This window comes from Muntiacus reevesi, chromosome 10 (assembly GCF_963930625.1).
Source record: "Muntiacus reevesi chromosome 10, mMunRee1.1, whole genome shotgun sequence".
In the NCBI taxonomy this organism is placed as follows: Eukaryota; Metazoa; Chordata; class Mammalia; order Artiodactyla; family Cervidae; genus Muntiacus; species Muntiacus reevesi.
The window spans coordinates 74715312-74730101 of NC_089258.1; the positions used below are offsets into that span (position 1 = coordinate 74715312).

Genomic DNA, 14790 nt, shown 5'->3' on the forward strand with positions numbered 1-14790 from the left:
GCGCCGGCTCGCCGCCCTCCCCCAAGGATGCGCTCATCCCCGGGCCCCCTTCCCACTCGGACACCTGCTGCCCGGGCCCCGCGTCCCAGGCAGGGCCTCCCTCCGCCAGGAGGGCTTGCCAGCCCGCGTCCCACCTGCGCGGCCGCCCCCCGCCGGCGAGGGCGCGGTGGGGACGTGCTCCCCGCACCCAGCCTTGGGGGCCGCCCCCGGGCTCCCCGCCCCCGCGAGGTCCGCGCCCCCGGCCGCGCCCCCCGGCCGCCCCGGCACCCCTCTCCTCCCCCGGCGGGCTCGGCGGAGCTTTGTACTCACATCCGGGGCTGGGTTTTGCTTTAATGCGAAACGTAATTAACCCGGAAAAAAGAGCCGAGAGACGAGAGAGAAGGAGTGGGTGAGGGCTCGGGGGGAGAAGAGCAGGAGGAGCCAGAGGCCCCCGAGAGTTTGGCGGCGACAGAGACCACCCCTCGTCCCCTCCGTCCCCCCGAGAGCGACGGCCCGGCGGGCGGGAGAGGCGCTTCCAGCCGGATGTAACGCGCGCACCCTGCCCGAGCCCCGGCCCTGCGCGGCGGGGTAAGTGGGGCGCCAGCGCGGGCCGGGGCGGGCGCCGCCGGGGCCGGCAGGGAGGCCGGGCGGCGGGTGGGGGGCTGCCCGCCTGCAGACCCAGGACCCCTGGGCGGGTCGCCGCCGCCGCTGGCCGCCTCCGCTGGCCCCCGGGGAGCCCGCAGGGCAGCCCCCCCCTGCTTCGGCCCTCGGGAGCGTCCGGGGTGGTCAAGGTCGCCGCCGCCAGGGGTCGGGCTGCGGGGGTGGGGCCGCCGACTGGGTGGGGGCGGGTGTTCTGCCGAGCTGCGATTTCTCACGTTTGCAGAGGCGAAACTTCTCGGCGGGTTCTGGCGCTGGGGTGGCCGCCCTGCAACGACTGCCGGGGCTGCGGGTAGGGGAGGCGAGCGGACGGCGTCCAGGCAAGTCCCCCGGGGCACGGATGGGGCCTCGGAGACGCATCTTTCTCTTCCCCTGTTAGCCTTATTCCATGGCGGGCCTAGAACGCTACCCAGGGAGACCCCCCTCTGCCCAGTGGTCCCAGTTCGGGCCCCCTCGGGCTTCTGGAACTGCGGGCACTGGGGTGACTTGAAGGAAACTGCCCTAAAATGCAGGTGGGGTGCCAGATTGGGGAAAGCACGCAAGGGGATCTGGCTGGCTGTCTCATCAACTTCTTCCCCTCCACCTTACACGCTTCCCTCTTCTGCTCCAGTTCTAAAGACTGTTAATGCATCGAATTAAAAAAAAAAAAAAAAAGAAAAGAAAAGGAAAGGGAGAAGAGAGGCAGTGTAGGAACGAAAAGTGTGCAGAGACGTCCAGAGAGGAGGCGCGGCCGGGCCAGCTCGCTCGAGGCGGTCACATCCCCTCCCCAGGCCAGCCCTGCCCCCAGCCCCTCGCGGGGAGGTTTCCTTCCTACTCGGTGCATCTTCCCCTTCTAACTCCTCTCGTACCGCTCCCACCCCCCTGTCTTTCTTTAGGACTCCAAATGGGGATTTTCGGAGGAGAGCGAAGAGCGGAGCAGGGGGAGGGGACGGGCCTTCTACCGGGACGCCAGCTGTGGCTCCCGGAGGGAGGGGGAGGGGGAGGGGGCGCCGCGGGCCGCCGAGGGCTGGGTGCGCTTGGGCTGAAGTTCCAACATTGTACTCCGGTTGTGTTCAGTATATCTAAGTCAGTCACCTCCCCCGCCCCGGCTTTCCTCCTTTCTGAAGCTTCATCATCTCTCTGTCTTGGGGGGCAGAACCTTCCGAAATAGTAAGGCCAAAGATCTGGGAAGAGTAGAAGTGTTTTCTATTTCAGTTACATTCAATGGGTATTTTTTGGGTAATTAAGGCACCAAAGACAGTGCTGAACAAAAGATAGCCTCTGTCTTCAGGGGGCTTACCACATGAAGAGGCCAGAGGATGCCCACCGGTACTTAGAACAGAGTGCCGATTGTGAAAATAGAGATCTAGAATGCTTTGAGAAGCCAGAGGCTTTTAAAAATTTTTTATTTTATTTTATTTTTAATATTTATTCATTTATTTGGCTGCACCAGGTCTTAGTTGCAGCATGTGGGATCTAGTTCCCTGACCAGGGATCGAGCCTGGGCCCCCTGCATTGGGAGCTCAGAGTCTTAACCACTGGGCCAGCAGGGAAGTCCCCCAATTTTTTTTAAATTAATTAATTTTTGGAATTAATGTTTGGCTGTGCTGGGTCTTCCTGGCTTCCAGGGCTTGCCTCTGGTTGCAATGGGGGAGGTTGGGGGGGAGGGACTACCCTTCTAGTGGGCTTCCCATTTCCGTGGCCCCTCTTGTTGGGGAGTCCTGGCTCTAGGGTGCAGGGGCTTCAGTAGTTGTGGTTACCAGGCTCTAGAGCAGATGCTCAGTGGTTGGGGTACAGTGTCTTACTTGCTCCGTGGCATGTGGGATCTTCCCCGACCCGGGATCGAACCCTTGTCTCCTATATTGGCAGGCAAATTCTTTACTACTGAGCTACCAGGGAAACCCAAGAAGCCAGAGGCTTTAAAAAAAAAATCTTCATCCTTTTTCAGATATTAGCATTCTGTGTTGTGTGCCACTTGAATGCAGGTGACTTTGGCTGTAGCTTGTAGTCTAGACTCTGTGCCAGCCTAGTGTATGACATCTGCTAGGTACTAAGTAAATGTTTGTTGAATGAATGAGTGACTGACTGCAAGCACAGGAATTGTTTGCCCGGTCCAAATGGAAGAGGAGAGCGCAGTGTGAAAGTGCCTCAGACTGGTTCAGGCGGGTTTGTGAGGATTTATCTCGGATGTTGCCTTTGGACCTAAGTGCCCTTTGCCATATTTGTAAGCCCTGCTGTTTTTTTTTTTTTTTTTAAATTAAGTCTCATATGGACAGCATATACTTTATTTATTTTTAAAATATTTTATTTATTTTTGGCTGCACTGGGTCTTCATTGCTGGGTGTGGTGCACGGGCTTCTCATTGCGGTGACTTTCCTTATTGTGGGGCATCTAGCGCACAGGCTCAGTAGTTGTGGCACGCGGTTGGCCCACAGCTTGTGGGATCTTCCTGGCCCAGGGATTGAACCCGTGTCCCTTGCATTGACAGGTGGATTCTTAACCTCTGGACCGCCAGGAAAGTCCTCAGCCCCGATTTTGACAAGTGTGTGTGGCACTCCTACTGATGGGAGACTCGCACACTTTACAGGTGGGTGGGTGATCACCTGGGTGTGGATTGAAAAACCACCTGCCCTTTGGTGGAGAGTCTGCAACCCTTCTTTTCTTTTGCCATTGGCGCTTGCTTCTCTCTTCTGTATAAGGAAGTGGGGCCTGCAAATCCCATCATGTCATCATAGTGTGCTGAACTGTTCTCAGCTCAGTATTTCCCCTCGAGGTTAAAATAAATACTGGAGATATGCTGCTTTTGGTTGGTGCCTGCTTATGGAGAGATTCTGCAAAAAACGAGAAGGGCGAAGCCTCAGCAATATCACCCAAGCCCCTCTGAGCAGCCTGCCTGCTGGCTTGCCTGATATTTGCTGTTAAGTGCTGGGTCACTAAGGAGCCCAGATCAGCAGGGCCTCTCTGAATCTCCCATCTTCTTCGTGGGGCAGGTGGACAGGTGGGTGATGCCCCTCAAATTGGATGTTACTGTGGTCCCAGTGCAGTAAATATCTCTTCGGCTTCCCTGAAACTGTGGCGCTGCTTATTCTGGCTGACATAGTCCTGGAGTTTGGAAAAGATGGTCTGGATGCTGGAGCGATGCTTTTCCCTGTTTCTTCCCTCCTCCACCACGAGCAGCTGTTATTGCTCAGTCATGTCTGACTCTTTGCAACCCCATGGACTGCAGCACACCAGGCTTCCCTGTCCTTCAGTGTCTCCCAGAGTTTTCTCAAACTCATGTTCATCGCGTCAGTGATGTCATCCAACCATCTCATCCTCTGTCATCCCCTTCACCTCCTGCCCTTAGTCTTTTCCAGCATCAGGGTCTTTACCATTGAGTCGGCTCTTTACATCAGGTGGCCACAGTGTTGGAGCTTCAGCATCAGCCTGAGTGAGCACTTGGGGCTGCCTTGCTTTCAGTTTTCCGTGCATCTTGGCGAGCTGGAGAGGACTCTGGTGGTCCAGTCCGTTAGGCTTTGGAAAGGAAGAGAGCAGAGCAAATATTGTCATGTGACAGCAAGAGAAGACTGCTAGCTCTGTCTGATACAAGCCCATCACTGAGCCAGGGAATTGGCCAGGGCAGGGCGATGGGATAGGAGGGATGGGTCTATGTAGGCTGGTGGTTGGTGCGGTTGAACAGTAATTGGAAGACTCCAATTACTTGGGTTGCTCTGCTCTCCCCTCCCCTGGTCCCTGCTGGTAAAACCATCCACTCTTTTGGGCTTTATAACTTCTCTCTCTCCTGGAAGCCTTTTCTTTACCCTTGACCCCCATTGATTGAATTGACTTGCAGAAGATTAAAGACTGAATTTGGGTTCTCTCCCCTGGGGGGAAGATCCATGCCTGCTAGGACTGGAGCTTCCAACACTGCCCAGGGCAGCAGGAGGCTTTCAGGTCTGGACCTTTGTGCTCTTAGAGGCTGGTCAGCTGAGATAAAGAGGGTGGGAAGTGAGGTCCCCTTCTCCTTGAGACACACGATGGTTAAAGGGCAAAGGTGAGGACTCGCTCTCCCACCAGTGCGGACCCCGTTTGGCCGTCCACTTGCAGAGAGCATCTCTGATCCCCGCCCTGGGCTGAGCAGGAGGTGGCTCCAGAATCCCTTTCCTGGCGCCTGGCACCTGGCAGGCCTGGTTCTGTGAACCTGCTGGGTGGCGTGGCCCATATGGATCCCATGGATCTCTTGCACTTTTTTCAATAACTTCTTTGAGAAATTTAAGGTGAGAAATATGATGGTTCTCCGAGGAGATGGGTGAGTAACGACAGCTCGTTTGAATCCTTGTGAGAGATTCCAGTGTCGCTGCTTTCCCAGTGGGATTTGCTTACTGATATTGGAGGGGTGGAGACAGTCTGGCAGCTGTCCGCCCTGTTTAAACGAGTGATGGGAGTCATATACTACTTGTTAGGCACCCCAGCCCTACCCCCCCCCACCCCCCCCACCCCCACATTTACCCAGTGCTTCGTCTTTACCAGACCTCCTGTTCAGCACTTTTCACACATTTTGTTTAATCCACACGGCAGCCTTTGAAGTAGGTACAGGAGTTCTCTCCAGTTTGCACACGAGGAACTAGGCTCCGGAAAGTTTAGTCGAGTCTGTCTGGCTCTGAAACCCGTGGTCTTTCCCTTTACCCAGCACGTTGGTGAAGTCAGCACGCCCTCTTCTTGCTAGAGTTTCATCAGATGCACTCTAACCGACTGATCGCTGTCCTCCGCACATCCTCTGGGCCACACCCAGCCCCTCCTCCTTCCCAGCTTCCTGGGACAGAGCCCAAGGCAGTTAGACTAGCAGGCTTAGGCTGTTTATACTCTCCCAGCACCTTGCAAAAGGCTAGTGCTTAGGAGAAATAAGGATGCTCTCTTTGCTGCTACCATTAGGAATCCCTACAGAGAAACTGAACTGTTAAATCTTCTAACTGGGGACTTTCACATTCTGAAAGTGGGAGATCTCAGTTTTTATAGGTTATTTATCGCCCCCCACTCCCACCCCCATGGCTGCTTCCCCGGCTGTGAATTCCCTGGGGTCAGGAACCTTGAGTCAAAGGCAGACCTTTGCTTCCTGCCAGCTCCATCCAGCAACCACATTTTCTCTGAACAGCGATGAGGCTGTTGTTCAGAGAGATCGTGAGTATGTAAAATATTTGTCATTTTCAGTATCAGTATTCAGTCATTCCTGCGTTTTCCCCAGCAATTTTTTCCCCCCTGAAAACTTTCCTCGGGTGTTTCTTGCCTCCATTCAGGGTTCTTGGGTCTGCTGGAGACTGGGTACCTTTTGCTCCCCTCCCCATTCCTGTGGATGTCTGCATTCCTCAGCCTGCTCTTCCGCTGGGAACGTGTTCTCAGGACATTCCCTTCTCTTGCACATTATTCTCCAGCCTCAGACTATTTGGAATGTGCTCTTATGACAGTTTCAGAATGCAGTGATATTATAACCATAGGAAATAGATGTTCCCCACACTTTCAAAGTTGAAATCTTTGGCCGAGTCTCAGGGCTGGGTTGCTAAATAGACGTTGCTTGTATTGTTGTTATTGTTGTTGTGTTTTTAGTGAGCCCCTGAGCATTGCTGGGCCCTCCACAATGCACCCTGACATAGGCTGGAGGGTTGAAGCACAGGCGACCTCTCTGATCGCCTGGCCCAGCGTTTTCTAACTCCACACCCCAGTTCCTGTCTGCTCATTACAGCCCTTGCTGAGACCTCTGATGTCATTTCCCGATTCACTTTCTCCTGTAGAAGTTTAGCAATTTCCTGCGGTGTCCCTCTCGCTCACCACCGATGCTGCTGTCCCCAGCTTCCACCCTTGGAGGGTGACAAGATAGCACATATATTCACTGCGTGCCCTACCCCTCCATGTCAAGAAACACCTTCCTGACTTATTTTCTGAAGCAGAATCCTTGGAATTCCCTGTCCTGCTAGCGCCAAATCACGTGAAAGAAGAATCTCCAAATGTACAAATGGATGAATGTTTTTTTTTTTTTTCAGTTCTGAACTGCAGGAGATTATAGTGGATTATTTCATCTTGGAACCAGTACCATTTAAGGCTTTATCTGTTATCACTTCTGTCGTTTGAAGTATCAGAACAATCAGGCAGATGAGTTTCCCTTATTTCCCTCTATTTTTTTTTTCTGTATCTTCAAACCCACATTCGTGATCTTAAAAATAAGACATCCAATACAGTCAGCCAGAGCTTTTATGAATTAATAGCTCTTTAGCTTTTCTTAAAAAACTGTTTATCCATCTTTTCATTCGTCTAGACATTTAATTTAAACGTGTCAGTCCCATCTCCCAGATTTCAAGAAGGAAAATTCCACTGCCGGGGGTAGGGGGAGTGGTGGTGGTGGTGGGGGTCTTTGTTGGGGGTCCCTGCTTCCCTTCCCCAGAGCACTTGGTGGGCTGCGTCGCAGAGGGTGAAGCAGCAGCAGAAACGAGGCACCGGCTTGGCTGTGAATCTTCAGCTGACCCCCAGGACAGGGGCTCCTTATATGAAGACCAGAGAGCAAAGAACCAAACCCAGAAGGGAGAGAAAGAGCCTCTCTTTGAGGAGGTTGCAATAGGAAGTGAGAAACCCAACTTGGTTGGAGGGCGCCAAAGCCCTCTGGGTAGGTACCAAGGTTTTGAGTAGTAGTGATGGGTGGAATAGGGCTTTATTAGATTTAAGACTTTGAAACACCAAGAAGTCCCAAGAGAGCTATAATTTAAGCACGGTTTTGCTACTTTATGGACTCTGGAGAATTGAGAAATTTTTTCTCAGCTTCAAAACTTCTACCCTGGGGATGGGGGTATGTGTGGAGTTAAATAGCTTTCCTCCCTGCTAAATAAAGTAACATGCATTTCCTGTAGAAAAATTTGGAAAATATGAAAAATATACAGATGTAGATAAAGTTTGCCTGTGACCTATGAATAATAGCTGCTCATATTTTCGTGTCTGGATGTCAGTCTTTTTCTATCCAAATACAGAAATATAAAAACAATATTTAGAGGCCTTGGGTTCATATTCTAAATTGTGTTATTGTAAAAAAAAAAAATAAATAAATAAATTGTGTTATTGTATCTTAAAACTTATGGTGAGTTTTTTCCTAATTTATTTAAAATTATGTGAAAATATAGTTTTTTAAAAGATTGTGCAGCATTTCCTTATGTGCAGCATATCCTTCATGTGAATATCCTGTCACTTCTTATTCCCTAATCATTGGAATGCTCAGGGTATTTCCAACTTTTTGTCATTATAAATTCAGTTGCAGTTGCTATCTTTTTATTTTAATCTGTATTTGCATCTTTGTTTATTTACTTGGATGGAATGCTGGAAGTAGAATTATTGGGGTCAGAGGGTATAAACTGCACATTTTTAGCTGTCTTGTTCTGTGTTGCCAAGTTACTTTCCAGAAAGGTTGCCACGCCTGTCCCGGGTGTATAAAAATTCTAAGCAGTGTCTCCAAGTAGATGTCATGTGTTTCAGGCTGCAGCCTTCTTACTTTTCTTCCCCGGTGGTGCATCAGTCTTCTGCTGGGACATGGTTTACTTTCTTGGGGTCTTGGTCCCAGTGATATATTATATATAGATCTATTATATATGTAAGTATTTTTTAATAAAAAAAAAAATATATTTATTTGGCCGTGCCAGGTGTTAGTTGCAGCACCTGTCCTCTGGTTTCCTGATCAGGGATCAAACCCAGGACTCCTGCATTGGGAGTGCGGAGTCTGGGCCACCAGGGAAGTCCCTGGTTATCTGTTATGTATTAATGAGCCTGATAAAGATGTCAGTTGCCTCAATTCCTAGGGGACGATTTTATTGGCTTGAATCTCCTCCTGTGAAGGAGCCCAATGTCCTGGAAGGAGCAGTGGAGTGCTATTTGGGACGGGGTATCGCCCGATGCTCTCATCCCATTGGAAGGTGGGCAGCTGTTGACTGCTTCTCCTGACCTTTATCTCATCAGCGGGCAGGTGTTGGCCAGCAATCTCGGGTTAGGCCAGGTTGGCATTTAACTCATTTTCTGCTGCTGATCAGTAGGCAAACTCCATGCAAAATCCCTTTCTTTCTAAAAGTTTCACTTTTATCATGAATTAAATATTTAACATATTTTCACCTACAGCATATACTTGGGAACTTATAAGACATCTAGATCATGTAAAATTTGCCTCTTTTACTTTTCATTATGAACCACTATTTTCTTACTTGGATTATGTGAAGCCATGTTTTGGTTTTGTTTGACGTGTGTGTGTGTGTCTATGTGGAAGGGAGAGAGAGGAAGAGAAATTGATGTGTGCACACATAATTTTGATTTGCATTAAGCAGAGTCTGGGAAGGAAGATGAAGCAGGAAGTGAACATGAGAAAATATTCTGCCTCCCTGGGCGTCATTATATATTTAAACTAGCCACAGTTGAAAATAATAAGAACATTCAGTGTATGTAGGATTATAGCAATGTAACAATATGTTGCCGGCTACAGTGTAAACAGATGAAATAATTTTAGAAAGCAATTTTGTAATGGGTCTCAAGAGTTATAAAAATCATAACCTATGATCTAGTCTTATTATGACTTGGAATTTATGTGGTATCCATATGCAAAATAAGAAACAAAGTATAAAAACATGAATTTTTGCATTAGAAAAACTGGATATCATCTAACTGTCTAATCATGGAGACATGGTTTAAGTAAATTATAGTAAGTCCGGTCCAGTGATGTTATGCAACCATTAAAAACACTGATTATAAAGACTGGGCAGGAACATGGAACATGTTTATTGAAAGTTTTAAGAAGGTTGATTATGTGGACAGGGGCATGAAAAAGCATGCAAAGCTGTAAATGATTGGCTGGAGTGATTTTTTTTTTTAATGCCAGCATTGTTATATTGTGAGTTTTGCACTAAAAATGAAAAAATGCTAGGGAGGTTGGCATGCTTTGGAAAGAGAGGATGCTGAATGGGTTGGACCGAGGTCCCTTCCTGCAAACAATTTGCCCTCTGTGTGTTGAACTCCTTGCTAGGTGGCCTTGGTATTGAAGGTGGAGGGGCTGGCCTGAGAGAATGCTGTCTGGTGGTCTGACCTGACAAAAAGAACACTTGCCGTGTTGTCCCAAGAGATGGGACCAGAGTCACTGTCTGGGTGAGGGTCCCGGGATATGGTGTGTGTGTGGGGGGCAATTCCTGGGACTCATCCCCCAGTGTCACGGTTTACCCAGTATTTTTACTTCGGGGAACTTGGTTAAAACGAAGAGTTTACGGGACAGGCTAGACTGTTATACCTGAGGAGTATCATGAGAGAAACAAGGATGTTTCGAAGGGGTGACAGTATGTGCATGTTTCATCAAGTCCTGCCCCCTTTATGGGCTGGGGGCTCTTTCTCCCCTCCAGGCCAGATGGTTGGGGCGTGGGGGGCTGGGGGCAGAGTGAATTATCTTTGAGGGGCCTCTGTGGGAAAAATGGGAGCAGCCCCTGGAGACTTGGTTGATGATGGAGGCAGGCTGAAGAGGTAGGGAGAGGGGATTTGGAGCCGGGGGCGGCCGGCACCCTGTACCAAATCTTAGCTGCTGCTGGGACGAGGATGCGCTGTCAGAGGACCCGGCTCAGGACCTCAGGTTTGCGTGTCGCTTCTGCGTGGGTTGATCTAACCACATTTCTGTGTGATGCTTGGTTCTCCTGCCGTGCATTCTGCGTGCCCCCACCCCTCCCACCTCCCACAGGATGATGAGCTGTGTGACTCAGCTGCTTCTCGGGACATCTGAGCAGCTTCCCCCCCACCCCCCGCACCGGGCTAGAACCACACTCAGGAGATATGTAACCAAAATTCTTCCTTTTATTAACTTGCCTTTTGGTCCCTGTGAGACCTCTTCCTCCCTTGAAAAAAGTGAAAGTCGCTCAGTGATGCTGGACTCTGCGACCCCATGGACTGTAGCCTGCCAGGCTCCTGTATCCATGGGGATTTTCCAGGCGAGAATAATGGAGTGGGTTGCCATGCCCTTCTCTAGAGGATCTTCCCGACCTAAGAATCGAACCTGGGTCTCCTGCATTGCAGGCATATTCTTTACCAACTGAGCCACCAGGAAAGCCCACTCTTGGATCCATGCAAATGGGCAGCCCCCTGTTCACAAATGTTGATTGTGGAAAGAGTGCCTTCTCTGGCCTCTGACTTGGGTAAAAGACACTGATTAATCCCCTTGGGCTAAAGAGGGGATATTGGAAAGGAAGCGTGAAGACAGATGCCAGTATTACCAGCTTATTGGCTGCACCCAGAAATGTGGGTCGACTGTGTTATCCGCTGCAGTTTATACCCTTCCTCTTAGAGATGTCCCAGGAGTGGTGACAGCCCAGGAGTCCCCGGAACATCTGTCGCTGTGGCCGGGCTGGCATCATGGGAGTTTGCTGAGCTTTCATGGGGGATGGGTGTACACTCACTGCAGGGCTGACCTAGCCTTTCTGCCTGGTACTCCTGAGTTCCCCTGATTCCCTGGGGGAAGCTGCATCCTTTCTCAGGGATCCATCCACTTCCTCCCCAACCAGCCTCTGACCTCTCTCCCCATCGTCTTTGACCTGGTGTCTGCGAGACTTGAAATCCTTCCCGTGGCGTTCGTTCCTAACCCTTGGCTTAAAAAGCCCATCTCATCTTTCTTTCCTGAACTCACTGCTGGGCCGGTTGTGAGACTAAAGCTGGGGTGGAGGCTTAGTTTGGGAAGCTGCCCACAGGGACCTCAGACCCCTTGATGCGCTGTGTGCGGGGAAGGGGGGTGTCTCCCCCGCCCCCACGCTTGGCGTCCCTCTGCCACTGTGCCATCTTGGAAAACCTCCTTTTTCCACTTTCTCTCCCTTTTTTACCTCTTCTTTTACTCTCTTTTTCTAGCTGTGCTGTTTCATCTCTGTCCCGTTTCCCTGCCCACTACATTTTTTTGTCCCCCATCATTACTTAATGAGTTCCCACCAGATCCCTTACCTGTCTGCCTCCTGCCTGAATCGCCTGCCCCACGTCCCAGTTTCTGCCTGACCTTACCTAGAATCCGGGATTCGCTCTTCCCTGGCATCTTGGCGTGTGAGCGGAGTATTTTTTTCCTTGGAGCAGCCTCTCAACTCCACAAGGCCCCTTAGAGAGTCCATCACGCTGTCAAACATCCTTAGAATCCGCCTCACCTTGTGGGAATGCGTGCCTTCGCCTGTGAGCCTTTCCTCTTGGCCCGGAGGCCTGCGGGTGTGGTATCTCGGCTCACAGGCTGACCCAGGGTCAGCAGGCCACGGCCCGAAGCCAGCTGTCTCTCCGCTGAGCTCAGTCAGAGGCTCGGGGCCGCGGCGGGCTTGGGTCGCGGTGAATTTCGCTTTGTTGGAGCCAATGCCACTTTCTCAATTCATCCCACCCTCTCCTTCCCCCACTGTGTCCACGTCTGTTCTCTGGGTCTGTTCAAGCGGGACCCGGGGTGGGTGGTGTCTGTCCCCAAGGGTCTGACTGTCTCGTGGAGTTTTCTAATCCCTGGACTTTGAATCCCACTTCTGCAGTGTGCTGTGCACCCAGGTGGGATGTGCCTGCCTGTTGGAGGGCGCTTATCCTCTTGGGGAAGAGAACGGGGCTTTTACTTCGGCTAATCAGACAGGAGGAAGCCAGGATTCGGGAGGCCCAGGATGCGGCTTGTCTCAAATCGCTGGAGCCTGTTCTGCAATCAGGGGCGGTGTCTGCAGATGGGTGTCTTCTGCTCCCTCACCCTTCTGATGCCAAGTGGCTTCTGGGAAATAGTGAAGTGAAGGAAGTGAGACTGGGGCTGAGGGCCCTGGGGGCTGCTCTTTGCTGCTCTTTGCACCTGAATTCCCAGCAGAGTTTATCCAAGTATTTGTACTGGAGCTTAAGTCCTTTCTGGGCTTCCCTGGTGGCGCCACGGTAAAGAATCCATCTGCATTGCAGGAGATGCCGGAGACATGGGTTTGATCCCTGGGTCGGGAAGATCCCCTGGAGAAGGGCATGGAAACCCACTCCAGTTTTCTTGCTTGGAGAATCCCACGGACAGAGCAGCCTGGCGGGCTACAGTCCACAGGGTTGGAAAGAGTTGAACTGAAGCGACTGAGCACTCAGCCCTTTCTGTGATATTTTCTTTACATATGAAATTGGGTTATGACCTACTTTACAAGGCTTTTCTGAAAAGTGACAATAATGCCTAGTGTTTATCGATGCTTCATGTCTGCCAAGTATTTCAGTTCAGTTCAGTTGCTTAGTTGTGTCCGACTCTTTGCGACCCCACGGGCTGCAGCACGCCACACCTCCCTGTCCATAACCAACTCCTGGAGCTTGTTCAAACTCATGCCCATCAAGTCGGTGATGCCATCCAATCATCTCATCCTCTGTCATCCCCTTCTCCTCCTGCCTTCAATCTTTCCCAGCATCAGGGTCTTTTCCAGTGAGTCAGTTCTTCACATCAGGTGGCTGATCTATTGGAGCTTCAGCATCAGTCCTTCCAATGAACACTCAGGACTGATTTCCTTTAGGATGGAGTGGTTAGTCTTCCCCAACACCACAGTCCAAAAGCATCAATTCTTTGGCCAAGCATTTAATTAATTCTCACCAAAACCTTAGGAGGTGTAGGTCCCATTATTATCCCTATTTTACAGAGGCAGAAAGTGAGGCCTGGAAAGGTTAAAACAGTTTGTGGCCACACAGTCAGGAAGGGGCCAGAACTGGGAATAGAACCCAGGCCCCTGACCCAGAGTCTGGGCTTACATTCTCCGGGAGTGTGAAGATGCTTCGCACATAGTGGAGCCTCAGGGAAGTTAGTTGAATACACGTTAGTGGATTTTGGTGACCATCTGTGGAACGGAGTTGATGGACATTTCCGGGGTCTGGTTGGGGTGGGATGTCCCGGGCCCCGGGGAAGGATGCCTGTGGGAGGGGGTGCTGGCCTCCCTGCTGGCAGAGGTGAGTCAGCCAGAGCGAGGCACCGCTTCGCCCTCCTTCTCACGGCCTCTCCCTCCCTCCCTCCCTCCCGCCACGCAGGGTGATGTGAGCAGAGCCCAGGAATGCCTTATGTGGATCGGCAGAACCGAATCTGTGGGTTTCTGGACATCGAGGAGAATGAGAACAGCGGCAAGTTTCTGCGGAGGTACTTTATTCTGGACACGCAGGCCAACTGCCTGCTGTGGTACATGGACAACCCCCAGGTGAGCGGTGGCGCGGGAGGGCTCGGGCAGCTGCCCGGCCATCACTTACGGCGGGGGTCCTCTCTCGGGCAGGACAACCTAGTGGCCGGAGGGGAGGGGAGAGATCCCACAGCACACACACACACACGCACACACACACACACACACCACAACACAACACACACAACACAAACACACACACGACAACACATATAACACACAGAACACACATGACAACACATATAACACACACAACACACACACATCACAACACACACAACACACACACACCACAACACAACACACACAACACAAACACACACACGACAACACATATAACACACACATACCACAACACACACAACACACACACACACACCACAACACATATAACACACACAACACACACACACACACACACGACAACACATATAACACACAGAACACACATGACATGCACATATAACACACACAACACAACACACAAACACAACACACACATCACAATACACACAACACACACACACACGACAACACATATAACACACACACATGACATACACATATAACACACACAACACACACACCACAACACACACACATGACAACACATATAACACACACAACACACACACACCACAACACACACAACACACACACACACACGACAACACATATAACACACACAACACACACACACCACAACACAACACACACAACACAAACACACACACCACAACACATATAACACACAGAACACACATGACATGCACATATAACACACACAACACACCACACACCACAACACACACAACACAAACACACACACGACAACACATATAACACACACAACACACACACACCACAACACACACAACACACACACACACACGACAACACATATAACACACACACATGACATGCACATATAACACACACAACACAATACACAAACACAACACAACATACACACAACACACATGACATACACATATAACACACACAACACACACACCACAACACACACACATGACAACAC

The 14790-nt window shown here is 50.7% G+C and overlaps 1 protein-coding gene across 2 annotated transcripts in view; it reads left to right on the forward strand.

Annotated features, from left to right (window-relative positions):
• Positions 1–328: 328 nt before the first annotated feature.
• Positions 329–14790, forward strand: part of PLEKHA2 (pleckstrin homology domain containing A2) — a 66718-nt gene continuing 52256 nt past the window's right edge. Inside the window, exons 1-2 of one of the 2 annotated variants that reach the window (XM_065901504.1) lie at positions 329–567; positions 13609–13772. In XM_065901504.1, the coding sequence (XP_065757576.1) occupies positions 13632–13772 (141 nt within the window). In that variant the 5' untranslated portion in view covers positions 329–567; positions 13609–13631. Of the gene's footprint in view, positions 568–850; positions 957–13608; positions 13773–14790 lie in introns of those variants that run through there. The other variant, XM_065901505.1, reaches the window with a different exon arrangement.